Source organism: Chiloscyllium punctatum, chromosome 27 (genome assembly GCF_047496795.1).
Source record: "Chiloscyllium punctatum isolate Juve2018m chromosome 27, sChiPun1.3, whole genome shotgun sequence".
Classification (NCBI taxonomy): domain Eukaryota; kingdom Metazoa; phylum Chordata; class Chondrichthyes; order Orectolobiformes; family Hemiscylliidae; genus Chiloscyllium; species Chiloscyllium punctatum.
In genome coordinates this window covers 30003240-30018622 of record NC_092765.1, presented here as the reverse complement: position 1 = coordinate 30018622, position 15383 = coordinate 30003240, and the positions used below count along the sequence as shown (strand labels likewise).

The following is a 15383-nucleotide window of genomic DNA, read 5'->3' as shown; positions in this document are numbered from 1 at the left end:
TGTTTGGATTTGAATTCTGGAAAATCACACTAATGCAGTCAAGAAAATTTCAAGCGGGAAGACTAAAAGGAAGAGATGATGAGGGTCTGTCTGAACAAGAAGTCATCTCCTGCAGGAATTTTTATTTTCCCCTTTGAGAGTTATACAAAAATCTTAAAAGCCTCCGATGTAGCCTGTCTCTCTTTAGTAGCATCATGTCCTAGTGTAGATCTCTCCTCACTTTGAGTGCTACCAGCCAGCTACCATTTGAAGGGCTGATGAAAGGCTTATTCCTGAAACATTGACTCTCTTTGGATTCATTTAAGAAAGAATTAGATAGAGCTCTTAAAGATAGTGGAGTCAAGGGTTATGGAGATAAGGCTGGAACAGGATGCTGATTGGGAATGATCAGCCATGATCATATTGAATGGCGGTGCAGGCTCGAAGGGCTGAATGGCCTACTCCTGCATCTATTGTCTATTGTCTTGCTCCTCAGATGCTACCTGACCTGCTGTGCTTTTCCAGCACCACACTTTTTTGAGCATCTGCCACCGTACTTGTCAGCATCTTCAGTCCTCACTTTCTCCTACTGTGGAAAGGAACCAGGGCAAAAGAATTTCAATCATTCTGAAAAGCTCAGAATCTTGAAATTGACAGTTCCTCCATCAACGTCAGCATTACCATTTACATTACTGTAATGGCCACAGAATTAACACTATCTACTCTTCTTAAAACGACTGAGATTTATCCATATGTATTTTTCAACTTTTATGCTGGCTTCTTATTCCTAATCTGTGTGTGTGTGTGTTGAATCATCATTATTTTTTCTCTTATTTGGTAATGAAAAAACTTTTACCTTGTTAACTCAAGGTATGGAAGTGCCGATGTTGGACTGGGGTGGACAAGATCAGAAGTCACATGACACCAGGTTATTGTCCAAGTAGTTTACTTGAAATCACAACTTTTTGGAGCGATACTGCTTCAAGTGTAGTGACAAAAGGAGCAGTGCTCAGAATGCTTGTGATTTCAAATAAACCTGTTAGACTATAATCTGGTGTCATGTGACTTGTGGCCTTGCTGGCTAAAGACAGCCTGATTAACTTGGCTGCTCCTTTTTAAAATATTAATCCATTCAGTCTGAGAGAAAGGCGTATGCCTTTAAATTAACTTTGTTGTGACCAACTGAGGGTGAAGGTGAATTAAGGGGAGCAAGTTCATCCCTCAACCAGGGAGCTTAACAATTGGGTCATTTTGTGAGGAACTTTGCCCAGGGATGGATTGTAACAATACTGACATAGCTAATTTAATGTAACTTGAAAGATTGCATTTATCAGTAAGCTTAATTTTCTTTTTGAATGTTTTTGCAGTCTCCTGTAATTCTCAAGAGTATGCAATCTAAGCTTAAAGATTTGAGTTGAATATGTGTCCTAAGAAAATACATTTAACAAAGTTCTAGACAGATTGCACCCATTACCACACTAAGGTCTTTAGAGCTGAGTGCAACTCGAGTGCAGACTGATTTGATTTTCTGTCAGAGCATGCAGGTGTGAATCATCAGGTTTTCTGATGATGTAGATGTACATGAAATTACAAATTTTTTTTCCATTTCACTACTTGGGTTGGAGAGCTCACAGTTGCTTTTATATTAGTAAAAAACATTTCTGCTGCCAGCTATGTTTGTACTTGAAAACAACTTTGCTAGATTTAGCAAGGCGAGCAGACATAAAGTCTCATTTTTGAGTAAATTGGTGAATGAAATACATTTGCTTCATTGTGCTGTTGGCTGCCTGAAATTCTAATATAGGGAGGCAACAGCACTAGCCCACATCATGCACAATATAATAGCAGTTGTAAAGCAATTTCAACATGAAATAGTTTGGAATTGATGTAAGGTTTGATCTCTCAGGTGAGACTTGACAGAGCTGAGTGGGGCACTGACTTACCTAGTGTGGAGACACAGCTTGATAACCACAAGACAATCCACACTGCAGTAGAAGAACTGGAATCTAGTCTTGAAGAAGCTAAAATTTATGAAGTAAGTTTTTTTTTCATGTTTTATGTTTCAGTAATTCAGGCATGTGTAATTCACAACCATTTGAATATATCAAAACTCTAGATTAGCTGTCACTTGCATTCTAAACTTCTGCTAAATATTGCTATCTTTGAGTCAAGCAGTTGCCTGCAGTGTTAGGTGAAGGGGTCTGGGTGGGTTGCTCTTCGGAGGGTCAATGTGGACTTGTTGGGCCGAACGGCCTGTTTCCACGCTGTAAGTAATCTAATCGAATCTATATTTTATGTGCATCTTAATGGCCTTACTCTTCGAAAGGGACTATTCTGCCACTTTATTTTAGAATGACTTTGCTGTATAGAAAAGCCTAGTGTTAATTCCTTCCACGTTCATTCTAAATGAATTAACATTTATACAAATGCAATTACATTGTGGGTAATGAAGAAAGTTAATAGTCAAGGTAAATGTAGCATTAACTTCAGTTTGTAATTGCTTGTTGTCCCATCAGATTTACTTGATTGGTTTAGGTTTTTTGCTTGCAAAATTGAAGCTCCTGAGAAAAAAGAACACTGTCTTTTAGCCCTTTAAATCTTCTGTCATTCAAGAAGTTTGTGATAATTTTCTATCTCAAATCCATTTTCCTGTCTCATCCCCATATTTCCCCAAGTAATAAGTACTCATGCTTTAGATGGACATCCACAATTTTCTGTTAAATAATATTTTCGTATTTTAGGCAAGTAAAGTCACTTTATTACTTAATGACTGTTTATAGCATTGTTTTTGATGGCTTCTGTGCTTTCAGAGACTATACTGGTGAGGCAAGTTTCGATCTTTAAATCCCACGTCTGCATTGCCAAACACTATTTTGTGTTGTAATTATCCAGAGAGTATAAAGCTCCCCTTTACAACATGCAGCATATATTAATTTCTCCAAGTTGTTTTGTTTACAGGGTCAAATCTCTCCCAATTTCAAGACTACTTATGTAGACACATTAAGTAAACTGGAGCTACAATACCTCAAGCTACTGGTAAGTTAATTTGTGTAATTCAATTATTTCACAATTAATTCCAATCAAATGGAACCTTCTCTGAATATGGGGAGTTTTGGAAAATAAAACTAATGAATCACTGCCACTTCTTTTAAAACTCTAGGATGAATCCATCAAAAACTGGGCACTCTGCCTGCAGCTCCAAAATTTTATTCAGAATTAATTTAGAAATAAGTGCTACCCAGGATATTGCTAGTTTGATGACCACACCTTCAGTGAGCATTTAAAGCTTTCAGCTACCCGGACCAAATCCTGTCTCTGCCAATAATTAAATAAAACCAATATAAACATTTACATTGGAATACAACATTATGCTTTTTGTTAAACCTGAGCTACCTTGTATATCTTTGTTGGAACAAAGCAGACAAGTTTGTGCATTTTTTTGAGGGAGTGTTACATTAGAATATCTTCCATCTTACTTTTAATGAGAGAGAATTCTGTAACCCTTCAAAGCCAATTTCTTTAATAAGTCAAACCAAATTTTGTGGCAAAAAGTACAAATGTACAAACAAGGAGTGGAAGTAGGTGGCTTAGCCCCTTGAGCCTGCTCAACTATTCAGTAAAATCATGGCTGATCTGATTATAGCACAAACCACGTTCCCACCAACCTTTTGCTAAGCAAGAATCTGTTCACCTTTGCTTTAAAAATATTCAAAAATTCTGTTTACACCACCTTTATCAGGGAGGAGTTCCAAAGACACTAACCCTCTAAAGGTAAATAAAAAACACTTCATCTCTGTTTCAAGCATGCAATGGCTGATATTTATACAGTAACCATAGTTCCCTAGATTTTTCCATAAGAGGCAGCATTCTCTTCGCAACCACTCTATCAAGACCCCTGTCAATTAACACCTTACTTTTCTCAACTCCTGTAAATACAAACTCAGCTCATCCAACCTTTCCTGAAAGAAAACCCATTCATTCCAGGTGTTAGTGTGGTAAATGTTCTCCAAACTTCTTTCAACAGATTTTACTTAAGGTGACCAATACTGTGCACAGGACTCCAGGTGCAATCTCACCCTATCTTACTCAGGCATCTAATATATTGGAACAACACCACTGAAAGTTTCTCTCCAACCCACACTCCATCCTGACTTGGAAATATATCACTCTTTCTTCAGTGTCATTGAATCAAAATCCTGGAACTCTCTCCTGACAGCCCTGTGGGTATACCTACACGAAATGGACTACAGCAGTTCAAAAAGGCAGCTCATCACCATGTTCTCAAGAGCAGTGAGGGGTGGTCAATAGTTGTTGGACCAGCCAGCAAACTCCCAATCACAACATGGTTAGAAAAATAAACAAATACCCTCTGGCACCTATGTACAGTACATCCACTGGTTCTCCTTTATCGACTATGTGTTCATTTTTCAAAAATTCCAATAGATTGCTTAAACATGATTTCTTTCACAAAATCGCATTGACTTTGCCTGATTAAATTGAAAGTCAAGATAAGTGCTAAGCTTCTACAATAAGTGCTTCTAACATTTTTGCTATTACAGATGTTAAATTAACTGACCTGTTGTTTCTGGTTTTTGGTGTCCTTTTTTTTTGAATAAAAGAGTTTTATATTAGCTTTTTTCCAATCTAATGGACCCTTCTCTGAATCCACGGAGTTTTGGAAAATAAAACTAAAGAATCACTGCCACTTCTTTTAAAACACTCGGATGAAATCCATCAAAAACTGGGTACTCTGCCTGTGGCTCCAAAATTTTATTCAGAGTTACTTCATTGATTGTAATTTTCCAGAATTCCCCCTATCTTTGCATTTCCAGATAATGTATATAGCTCCTCCTAGAATGTTACTTGTATCCTTTATAGTGAAGACTGATGTAAAATAGTTTATCTGCCATATCTTTCTTTATATTCCATTATTAATCCCCCAAACTCCTTTTCTGTGTAACCAATGCTCATTTTAACTTCATTTTATAGAAACTCTTACCATCTGTGTTCATGTTTCTGGCTAGCTTTCTCTAATACTCCAGGTTTGCCCTCATTAATTTTTTTGATCATTGTCTATTATATTCTATCCAATCTTCTGATTTCCATCTTTCTTTGCATACTTTCGTTTTTCCTTCAAGTTTGGTACCTTAACCTCTCTGTAAAATTCAATCACTATTCTCATGACTGCTACCTGAGGGCATCTTCACTGTGAGATCAATATTTAATCCTATCTCAATCACAATACCAGGTCTACTGAATACCAACCTGCAATGTGGTTACAATTAAGGGACTGTATGTACACTCCCACAAGTGACTTCTTGGCTTTCTTTTCTCATCTTGTCTCAAACTGTTTCCATATCCTAGTTTCCTGAACTGAGGTCATCCCTCTCTTTGTGCTCATTGTGATAACCTAACAGTGCCATCCCTCCGGCTTTGCAGAGCATCATGTTCTTCCTAATTGTGCAGTATCTTTCAACATTCAGATCCAAGACCATATCATCCTTCAGTCATGTTTCTGGAATGCCTAACAGATTGAATCCATTTATTTCTATTCGTGCTCTGTTCACCCATTTTGTTTCAAGTACTACATGCATTCAAATACAAAATCTTAAGTTTTATCCCTTTGTTCTTTGTGTATTCTAGTCTAACCTGTTAGTTTATTCTTAGATTTGTATTACCTATCCCTTCCTGTCAATCTTTTTGTGTTTCTCACTCCTTCTCTTCCTTCCTTGATTTGCCACTTAGATTTGATCTTTTGCCCCCACTAATTAATTGAAAATCCTTTCTACTTTAAAAAAAGTTTGATATTTTGCCAAGCAATCTGTACATATTTTTGCTGTTACAAACAATTAGTAGTGGCAGCAATTTTGGAATTTTTAGTTAAAGCTCACATTTAAACAAATATGCATGAATGAACTTAGTAGAGGGGAGGAGAGGAAGCAAAGACTTAGCAGTAGAAGGCAAACTGACTTGAAATATCTATAGCAAGATGTGTCTATTGCAGACACCTGCACCAATCAACCTTACCGCCCCGTGGCCGAACACTTCAACTCCCCCCTCCCACTCCACCAAGGACATGCAGGTCCTGGACTGCCTCCATCGCCACACCATAACCACCGACGCCTGGGGGAAGAAGGCCTCATCTTCCACCTTGGTACCCTCCAACCACACAGCATCAATTTGGACTTAACCAGTTCCCTCACTCCCCTCCTGCCACCTTCCCCCAATTCGGCACTGCCCCCATGACCTGTCCAGCCTGTCTATCTTCCTTCCCACCTATCTGCTCCACCCTCCTCTCCGACCTATCACCATTACCCCCACATCCATCTACTTATTGTGCACTCAGCTACCTCCCCACCCCCATCCCTACTTCCATTTATCTCTCCACCCCCTCGACTCACAAATGTCATCCCTGATGAAGGGCTTATGCCCAAAGCATTGATTCTCCTGCTCCTTTGATGCTGCCTGACCTGCTGTGCTTTTCAAGCACCAGCCTTATTTTTGTATGTTCATCCTTATCTGAACAAATTTCTTGAAAATGTAAAGATTGTTTTCTTTGTGAGTATATTCCACTGTTTGCCCCTCTGATAGAGTCCATATCTGGATTGAAACTTGGGCCAGTGTCACTTTCCACCAGTCTGAAAGATTGAAGAACAGCGAGTGGATAGAAACAGCCTTTCTCCTCAAGCACTGAAAACTAGCGCATTCTGTGTACCAAAGCATTATTTAGGAGCAAAAAAGGAGTTTTCATTCTGCAATTTAAAATCTTAGTTGCCAGTTGTTATAGTTTGTTGTAATGGTTCTCTCATAATTAAACACTGATCTCTCTACAATACTGGTTAAAAAGTTAATTGATAGTCACACTCCATTGTCACAATTCACTGGGATGGTGTGCTAGAAATCAACGCCCATTATTTCCAGAGTCATCAGAAATGTGAAAATTTGATTAAACACCCAAATTGCCAATTAGGCCAACTTATTAAATTCAGATTAAGAGAAATGCGCACTTGATTTTTCTATTCAGAGAAGCACAGTCTTGCAACTGTTCAGATCACAGATGTCAATAAGTTGTTTTCTTCTAACTCCTTCTTAATCTTTGCTAACGATGTAAGGTTGTGAATACACTGATTTTTAGTCTTTCATTTCAGTAATTGAGGATTTTCCCTTTGTGTCTCTGAAGGTGTTTTTCTTTGCTTTTTTCTACTTTCAACAAGGGAATTTGCAGAGTAGGGAAATGCTGTAGAACAACAAAATAACAGGAGGTTTTCTGTTATTTCTTCCCATGTAAGGGATAGTGAGATTCAGTTGTTGCCGCCTTTCAGGCTAGAAGCTTGACATTGCATACAGGCTATGGCCATTTGTCCAGGAGCCAATCAAGTCATTGTTACTATGCCGAGCCCTTATGACCATAATTGGAAAAACTAATCAAAAGACTATCTCTGGGTGAAAAACTGCCCTGAACACACACAGGTAGTGTCATTCTGTCTTGAATGCACTCTCGGTACTTGAACAAGGCAACATTGTAGACACCGCACTTAATTTGTCACAGTAACTCATTTTTTAAAATGACAACATCATCTTCCAGCTTCCTTGGTTTAAAACCGTGTCTTATCCCATTTTTCTTTTAGTTCACATTCTAAAAAGAGGTCTTTATATAATGATTTACTATTTTCTTTAGTGCTGATCACTGACTTGGCGATGCATTCCTTTTTGTTAGTTCAATAAGTAATGCTATGTTGTTTGTCCTCAGGAAACTTCAAGGTTACGAATGAAGCACTTGACTAGTTTGCACAGTTTTGTATCAAAAGTGACAACTGAGCTTATCTGGCTAAATGAAAAGGAAGAGGAAGAATTGGCTTATGACTGGAGTGACAACAATACAAATATTTCTGCCAAGAAAGAGTATTTTACTGTAAGTTTTATGCTGAACCTTTTTATAGTATAGTGTTTTAAGGAAGATTTATTTGTCTCGTTTACCCTAACCCACTGCTTCTTTGTTTCTCTAGCCTCATTATCTGGCAATAGTGCTGATAAAATGATTTAAAATTGAGAGCACTTCTTTGGGGTAGAGAAATGCATACAGGTACACTGTCTCAAACTGGGTGTCTAATACTGGAGGAATCTGCAAACTAGATATTTTTAGCATGTGTTATGCATTGCTGTATTAACGGAGTTTAGTTTAACTTAATTGAACAGTTTGGCTGGGTGCTGCATGGTGCCAGACTTGGCTGGTTCATTATGCGCTAATCTATTCCTGTGCTCCATGCAAAATCTAGCATTGCCTTTCTCAAAACTGGCAGCCTCACATGAACGTTTATCTGTAGTTTCAATTTTCCATCAACTGTTGTCCGGTACAAAGGTTATGTGTACAGTTATGTTCCCATAAGCAAACCCGACTGAGCCATGGTTTTAAGAATGGCAGTCTTTTTTAATTAGGAACTGATTCTCTTCCATTCCTTTTGGGTTTGCGAATTTGGGCAGAAAGTTGCCAGGAGTGGAATAAAAGTGAGCCATTGATCTTGAGTGCAGTTTTGATAACTGGGAAGGAGTGTTGTTGGAGTCATACTAATGAAAGTTTCAGATCTGCACAATGTTTGCACAGATATAGAAGCATCAATTTTTTTAGTATGGATGTATTCTTGAAGCTGAGGGCATGTTGGGACTGGACAATTTTTTTAAAGCAATTCACTCTGATCAACTTCAAACACTACCTTGTCACTTCAGGGCTATTATTCCATTGCACTACTGAGTTTCTACTGTTATTGCCTTACAAATAGAAAATAAAACTGTGGTCTTGAAATTCCACACTGTTTCTATAGCAACGACTAATTTTTGTAACTGTCTTAAATATCAGGAAAAATTGATGCTCAGCTTGTGTCTCTTGTATGCTGGTCCTGATATGGGTTTTGATATTTTTGGAAGAGTGGATGTACTTCCTTTATGTATTCAGGCTAATTAAATTCTTGGATGATGCAAATGACTTGATCCCTTTTGTGATGAAGCTGAAACTACTTGGAGAGTTCGTAGATGGTTAAAACAGAAAGGAATTGGATTCTTAACATGGCTTTTGTGACCATCAGACATCCTAAAGTGTTTCTCAATAACCGGTTTAGTAGTAGTATTTTTAAAAGTGTATTTACTGTCATATTACTGAAAGTGCAGCAGGAAATTTGTGCAAAACAAACTTTATAAAAAGCAACGTGATAATGCCCAGATGATCTATTTTAATGATAAATAATGTCTAGGGCATTGGTAATAACACCCGTTGTTTCAAGGAAATCCATGGGATCTTTTATGTCCACCTGGGAGAGTGGATAGGACTTCTGTTCAGTGTCACATATGGGAGAAAAGAAAATCAATAATACAACACTTTCACTCAGTGCTGCACTGAATTGTTAGCCTAGTTTGTCATTTTCAAATCCTGGAGTAGGACTTGAACCACAGCCTTCTAACTCAGGTGAGAATGCTACCAACATATGAACACAACTTTCCATCCCCCTCCCAAAACCCAACATGGAAACTGTGGTGAAGTTGAAGATTAATATAGCATATGGTTCACAAATAAAAATGAAATTGCTCAAACATGGGAAAATGATTTTAATAAGCACTGATACCATTAGTGAGTTTTGAGAAGATTAGTAATACAGGTTGAGGTTCTGGATGTAGGTTTGCTCACTGAGCTAGAAGGTTCGCTTTCAGACGTTTCTTCACCATAAGAGGTTACATTGTCAGTGAGCCTCCAGATGAAGCGCTAGTGAACTGGCCTGCTTGTATGAAACATTTGGGTGCACCATTTTGCAGAAGAGACAATAAGCAGAAGTATAAGGCTAATTACAAATGATTAGAGGGAGGTTTTGAGGCTTCCATGCCTGTCTAGCCACAGCAGCACCTGCAGAATGCCCGGAATGGCTTCACTTCCATGGACTTTATACACTTAATGGTAGGGTCCGAGGGAGTGTTGCTGAACAAAGAGACCTTGGAGTGCAGCTTCCTTGAAAGTGGGGTTGCAGGTAGATAGGATAGTGAAGAAGGCGCTTGGTATGCTTTCCTTTATTGGTCAGAGTATTGTGTACAGGAGTTGGGAGGTCATGTTGCGGCTGTACAGGACATTGGTTAGGCCACTGTTAGAATATTGCGTGCAATTCTGGTCGCCTTCCTATCGGAAAGATGTTGTGAAACTTGAAAGGATTCAGAAAAGATTTACAAGGATGTTGCCAGGGTTGGATGATTTGAGCTACAGGGAGAGGCTGAACAGGCTAGGACTGTTTTTCCCTGGAGCGTCAGAGGCTGAGGGGTGACCTTAAAGAGGTTTACAAAATTGAGGGGCATGGATAGGGTAAATAGACAAAGTATTTTCCCTGGGGTCGGGAGTCCAGAACAAGAGGGCATAGGTTTAGGGTGAGGGGGGAAAAGATATAAAAGAGACCTAAGGGGCAACTTTTTCATGCAGAGGGTGGTATGTGTATGGAATGATCTGCCAGAGGATGTGGTGGAGGCTGGTACAATTGCAACATTTAAGAGGCATTTGGATGGGTATATGAATAGGAAGGGTTTGGAGGGATATGGGCCGGGTGCTGGCAGGTGGGACTAAATTGGGTTGGCATATCTGGTCGGCATGGATGGGTTGGACTGAAGGGTCTGTTTCCATGCTGAACATCACTATGACTCTGATGCTTGCTAATTCAACATTTTATCATTTGAAAGGTGGAAACATTGTTGAGAGAGCACCCTCTGACACTAATTGGCCAAATCTAGGAAAATCATTGCAATACAGCTCCCCACATATTGGTGTATGGAGCCATGTTTGTCTCTTCCTAGGGAGACTTAACCAATACATGAAATCACGTCTCCCCTCCCCTCCCCTCCCCTCCCCTCCCCTCCCCTTGTATTTGTTCATCCTACTTGCTGACTTTGATTGTAAATTCTGTGACTAATCTTAACATTTGCTGTGGACAGTGATATTTCTTTTCCTTCAGAGTTATTTGTCCTCTGTCCAAAGTGTACCTCAATAATTGATGTGATTATTAAAATTGTACAAAGTTTTGTTAAAAGTTACACTTATCACATCTTCTCTAGGAACTGAAGAAAGAATTGGAGCAGAAACAGAAAGTTATCATATCGCACCAGGAAACAGGGGAGCATCTTTCACTAGAGAACCATCCAGCCAGGCAGACAGTTGAGGTAATTTGTTCAGCAAATGTATCATCACATTTCGGTTGTACAGGATGTTTCTGAAGTACTGTAACCAGCTCTGGATGCCCTGTTTTAGGAAGTTTGTTATTTAATCTGGTTCAGAAAAGATTTACCAGGATATTGCTGGGAATGGAGGGTTTGAGTTATAAAGAGAGATTGGATTGGCTGGGATATTTTTCACTGGAGTGTAGGAGGTTGGGGGATGACCTAGAGGTTTTTAAAACGACGAGTGGTATAGATAAGGTGAATGACAAGTGTCTTTTCCCTTTTGAAGACAAAGGAGTATTTTTTTAAGGTGAGAGGAGAAAGATTAACAAATGACATGACAGGGCAACTTTTTTTTTGTTTTTTTTTTATATACAGCAGTTCATGTGTGGATTGAACTTCCAGAGGAAGTGGTAGATGTGGGTACAGTTACAATGTTTAACAGACATTTGGATAAGTAGATGAACAAGAAGTGTTTGGAGGGAAATGGACCAAATGCAGACAAGTGGCGATAGTTTGAGATTATGGTCAGCATGAACTGAAGGGTCTGTTTCCGTCCTGTATGAAGTTTGACAAATCATTATTGAACTCTGATTTCAAGGCAAGCAGGCCTGAGTTTTAGCTACCTCTGTTCAATCTATAATATGGTTAAAGCATGGGATTATCAAAAGCTGCTTCAATCCTGCATTTCTTTTAAAATGTAAAAATAATGATTGTTCCTAGTAGTTGTACCTTCTTGAAAACTCCTGAACTTAAGTCCCAGTTTGAACAATTGCATTTACCTGTTGTACCGTACCTCTGTTTAACAAAATTTATGTCAGGATATTGGAATGCTAAATATTGGCAAGATTAATTTACTGGCTGCAGATTCATCGTGTTAATTGATCAGGAAAAAATCATCAGTTCTTAGACACAAGTTCACAATCTAGCTAATGTGGTTTGTGCACCAGTGAAGATTTAGGTATTTGAGGGAGGGCATGGAGAATCAGGGTGCTTATAATGGCATAAATGTAGATAATTCATTCTGAAAAAGCAAAAAATTTTCTATTAATTTTGACATGTTTTCTGTAAATTTTCAAAGAATAGATATTAGCAATTGTAGGAAATTAACAGCCACTTGACAACTAAAGAATATCTACTGTAAAGAAAAAGTTTCATTTTCATATAAAATTTATGGTACTCAAATTTGCAGAACCTTGAATTTAATTCTTTGAAAATGTTATGCACCAGTTTATGCAGTAACAGATTTGGGGATTTTAAAATTCATTCATGGGATGTGTACATTATTGGTTGGGCCAGTATTTATTGCCCATCCCTAACTTTTGAGAAGGTGGCAATTAACTACTCCCTTGAGACACTGGAGTCCATTTGCAGGAGATAGATGCAAAAATTAGGGAGGAAATTAAGAATTTTGACTCCGTGCTAGTGAAGGAGCTGAGATCTATTTCCAGATCAGGAGGATGTGCAGCATGGTGGGGAACTGCTTTAGTGCCGTTAGAGCAGGCAAATGGAAAGTATACCATAATGCTACAGACTTGTGTCTTGTAGATTGTTTCGTGAGATTTATTGTAGAGATATGGGGTTCCTCTAATGAAGAGGAATTGAGCAATTAGGCTTATACTCTTTTTGTAGTTTAGAAAAATAAAATGTAATTTGAGGGATATAAAATGCTAAAGGGAATTGACAGAGAAGTAGGATGTTTCCTCAAGTATTGCAGTCGAGAATGACCAGGTTGTAGTTATAGGCTGTGGGCTAGCAGAATTAAAGCAGATGAGAACTTACTTTTCGAAGGGTCGTGAATCAATGGCATTCACTACTCCAGGGTATGATGGCTAATGGGTCATTGAGTAAATTTAAGATGGAGGTAGGTAGATTTTTAATTAGCAAGGATTTGAAGCAGGCAGGGAAGTGAGTTTGAGGCAGAGATGAGATCAGTCATTGTAATAAATGGTGAAGTAGATTCAAGAGGCTGAATTGCCTACTCCTGCTCTCAGTTATAGAGTCATAGAGACATACAGCACAGAAACAGACCCTTTGGTCCATTTGTCCATGCTGACCAGATATCCCAACCCAATCTAGTACCACCTGCCAGCACCCGGCCCATATCCCTCCAAACTCTTCCTATTCATATACCCATCCAGTTGCCTTTTAAATGTTGCTGTTATGCCAGCCACCACCATTTCCTCTGGCAGCTCATTCCATACATTTATGGCAAGACAGCTTCATCACCCTCTGCGTGAAAGCGTTGCCCCTTAGGTCTCTTTTATATCTTTCCCTTCTCACCCTAAACCTATGCCCTCTAGTTCTGGACTCCCCGACCCCAGGGAAACGACTTTGTCTATTTATCCTGTCCATGCCCTTCATGATTTTGTAAACCTCTATAAGGTCACCCATCAGCCTCCAACGCTCCAGGGAAAACAACCCCAGCCTGTTCAGCCTCTCCCTGTAGCTCAGATCCTCCAACCCTGGCAACATCCTTGTAAATCTTTTCTGAACCTTTTCAAATTTCACAACATCTTTCTAATAGGAAGGAGACCAGAATTGCACGCAATATTCCAATAGTGGCCTAACCAATGTCCTGTACAGTTGCCACATGACCTCCCAATTCCTGCAGTCAATACTCTGACCAATAAAGGAAAGCATACCAAACACCTTCTTCACTATCCTATCTACCTGTGACTCCACTTTCAAGGAGCTATGAACCTGCACTCCAAGGTCTCTTTGTTCAGCAACACTCCCTAGGACCTTACCATTAAGTGTATAAGTCCTGCTAAGATTTGCTTTCCCAAAATGCAGCATCTCTCATTTATTTGAATTAAACTCCATCTGCCACTTCTCAGTCCATTGGCCCATCTGAACAAGATCCTGTTGTAATCTGAGGTAACCTTCTTTGTTGTCCACTACACCTCCAATTTTGGTGTTATCTGCAAACTTACGAACTATATACCTCTTGTGTCACATCCAGATCATTTATATAAATGATGAAAAGTAGTGGACCCAGCACCAATCCTTGTAGCACTCCACTGGTCACAGGATTCCAGTCTGAAAAACAGCCATCCACCACCATCCTGTCTTCTACCTTTTTCAGCCTGTTCTGTATCCAAATGGCTAATTCTCCCTGTATTCCGTGAGATCCAACCTTGCTAACTAGTCTCTCTTGGGGAACCTTTTCAAATACCTGACTGAAGTCCATATAGATCACATCTACCGCTCTGCCCTAATCATTCTTATATTCTAAATGGTGGTAGAAAGGCTTTGGGAAGTCTGGGGCTGAAGATCTAGACCCCCAGGAGGGACCTCTTGTTCCGCAATTGGTCAAAAGAATCACTAGCAGTACGATCTGCTTCAGCAAGGTTTCACAGTTTATTACGACGTCGGACGCAGGTTTGTCCAGCAACACAGAGGTTAACAGCTTCTGTGTTCCTTGGAGAAACTGTGCAATTGAATTTGAACGATAAGCAATTTTATATGTATCTTCAGAGACAATGCACCATTTTTTACAAAAGAAAACCAATGAAATGTAATAAGGTGACATAATAGATAGCAGGTTAATCCAACGGTGTTTCCTGGGAAACAGTATTGTCTTACGTACATTATCATCTCATACTTGTGGTTCAAGGTTAGTCAGGGTGGTTAGTTAATGTCTTATGATTCATATTTTGAAGACTCCATTGTCTGCATTATCTTTTAATTTAGCAAAGCAGGAATGCAGCTTTCAACTATTGTAGCACAGTATTAACCTGAAGTCATTTCATGTTACTTTTATATTGATAAGCCATTTTGTGGTTAATAAAAGCTTGCATAGATTTGTTGCTCCTGACAACAGCCTATATCCAGGTTTTTAGATCCTCAGCGTGAATTATTTGCTGCAGGATTCTTAGCCTCTGTCCCATTCTTGTAGCTACAGTACTTGTATGGCTTGTCTTGTTCAGTTTCTAGTCAAACCCCACTTTGGTGCAAAGTTAGTGGTTAATTGTCACTAGTCAGTCCAAATAAAGATATTGTTCAGTCTTTCTGCATTTGGGCAAGGACTTCTTCAGTATCTGAGGAGTTGCAAATGATGCTGAATGTTGTGCAGTCATCAACGAACATCAACACTTGTAACCTTATGATGGAGTGAAAGTCATTGAAGCAACTGAAGATGGTTGGGTGAAGGTAATGTTGAGCAAAGTATGTTGTTAGAAAAAAGGTTGTAAAGCTTGAATATTCAACATTTTTACTTCACA

The 15383-nt window shown here is 39.0% G+C and overlaps 1 protein-coding gene across 22 annotated transcripts in view; it reads left to right on the top strand.

The window, feature by feature from the left end:
- Positions 1 to 15383, top strand: part of macf1a (microtubule actin crosslinking factor 1a) — a 599180-nt gene that overhangs the window by 329448 nt on the left and 254349 nt on the right. For all 22 annotated transcript variants that reach the window (XM_072548450.1, XM_072548451.1, XM_072548439.1 and 19 more), the window contains 4 exons: positions 1886 to 2014; positions 2938 to 3015; positions 7730 to 7891; positions 11056 to 11160. In XM_072548450.1, coding sequence (XP_072404551.1) covers positions 1886 to 2014; positions 2938 to 3015; positions 7730 to 7891; positions 11056 to 11160 — 474 coding nt within the window. The remainder of the gene's footprint in view (positions 1 to 1885; positions 2015 to 2937; positions 3016 to 7729; positions 7892 to 11055; positions 11161 to 15383) is intronic.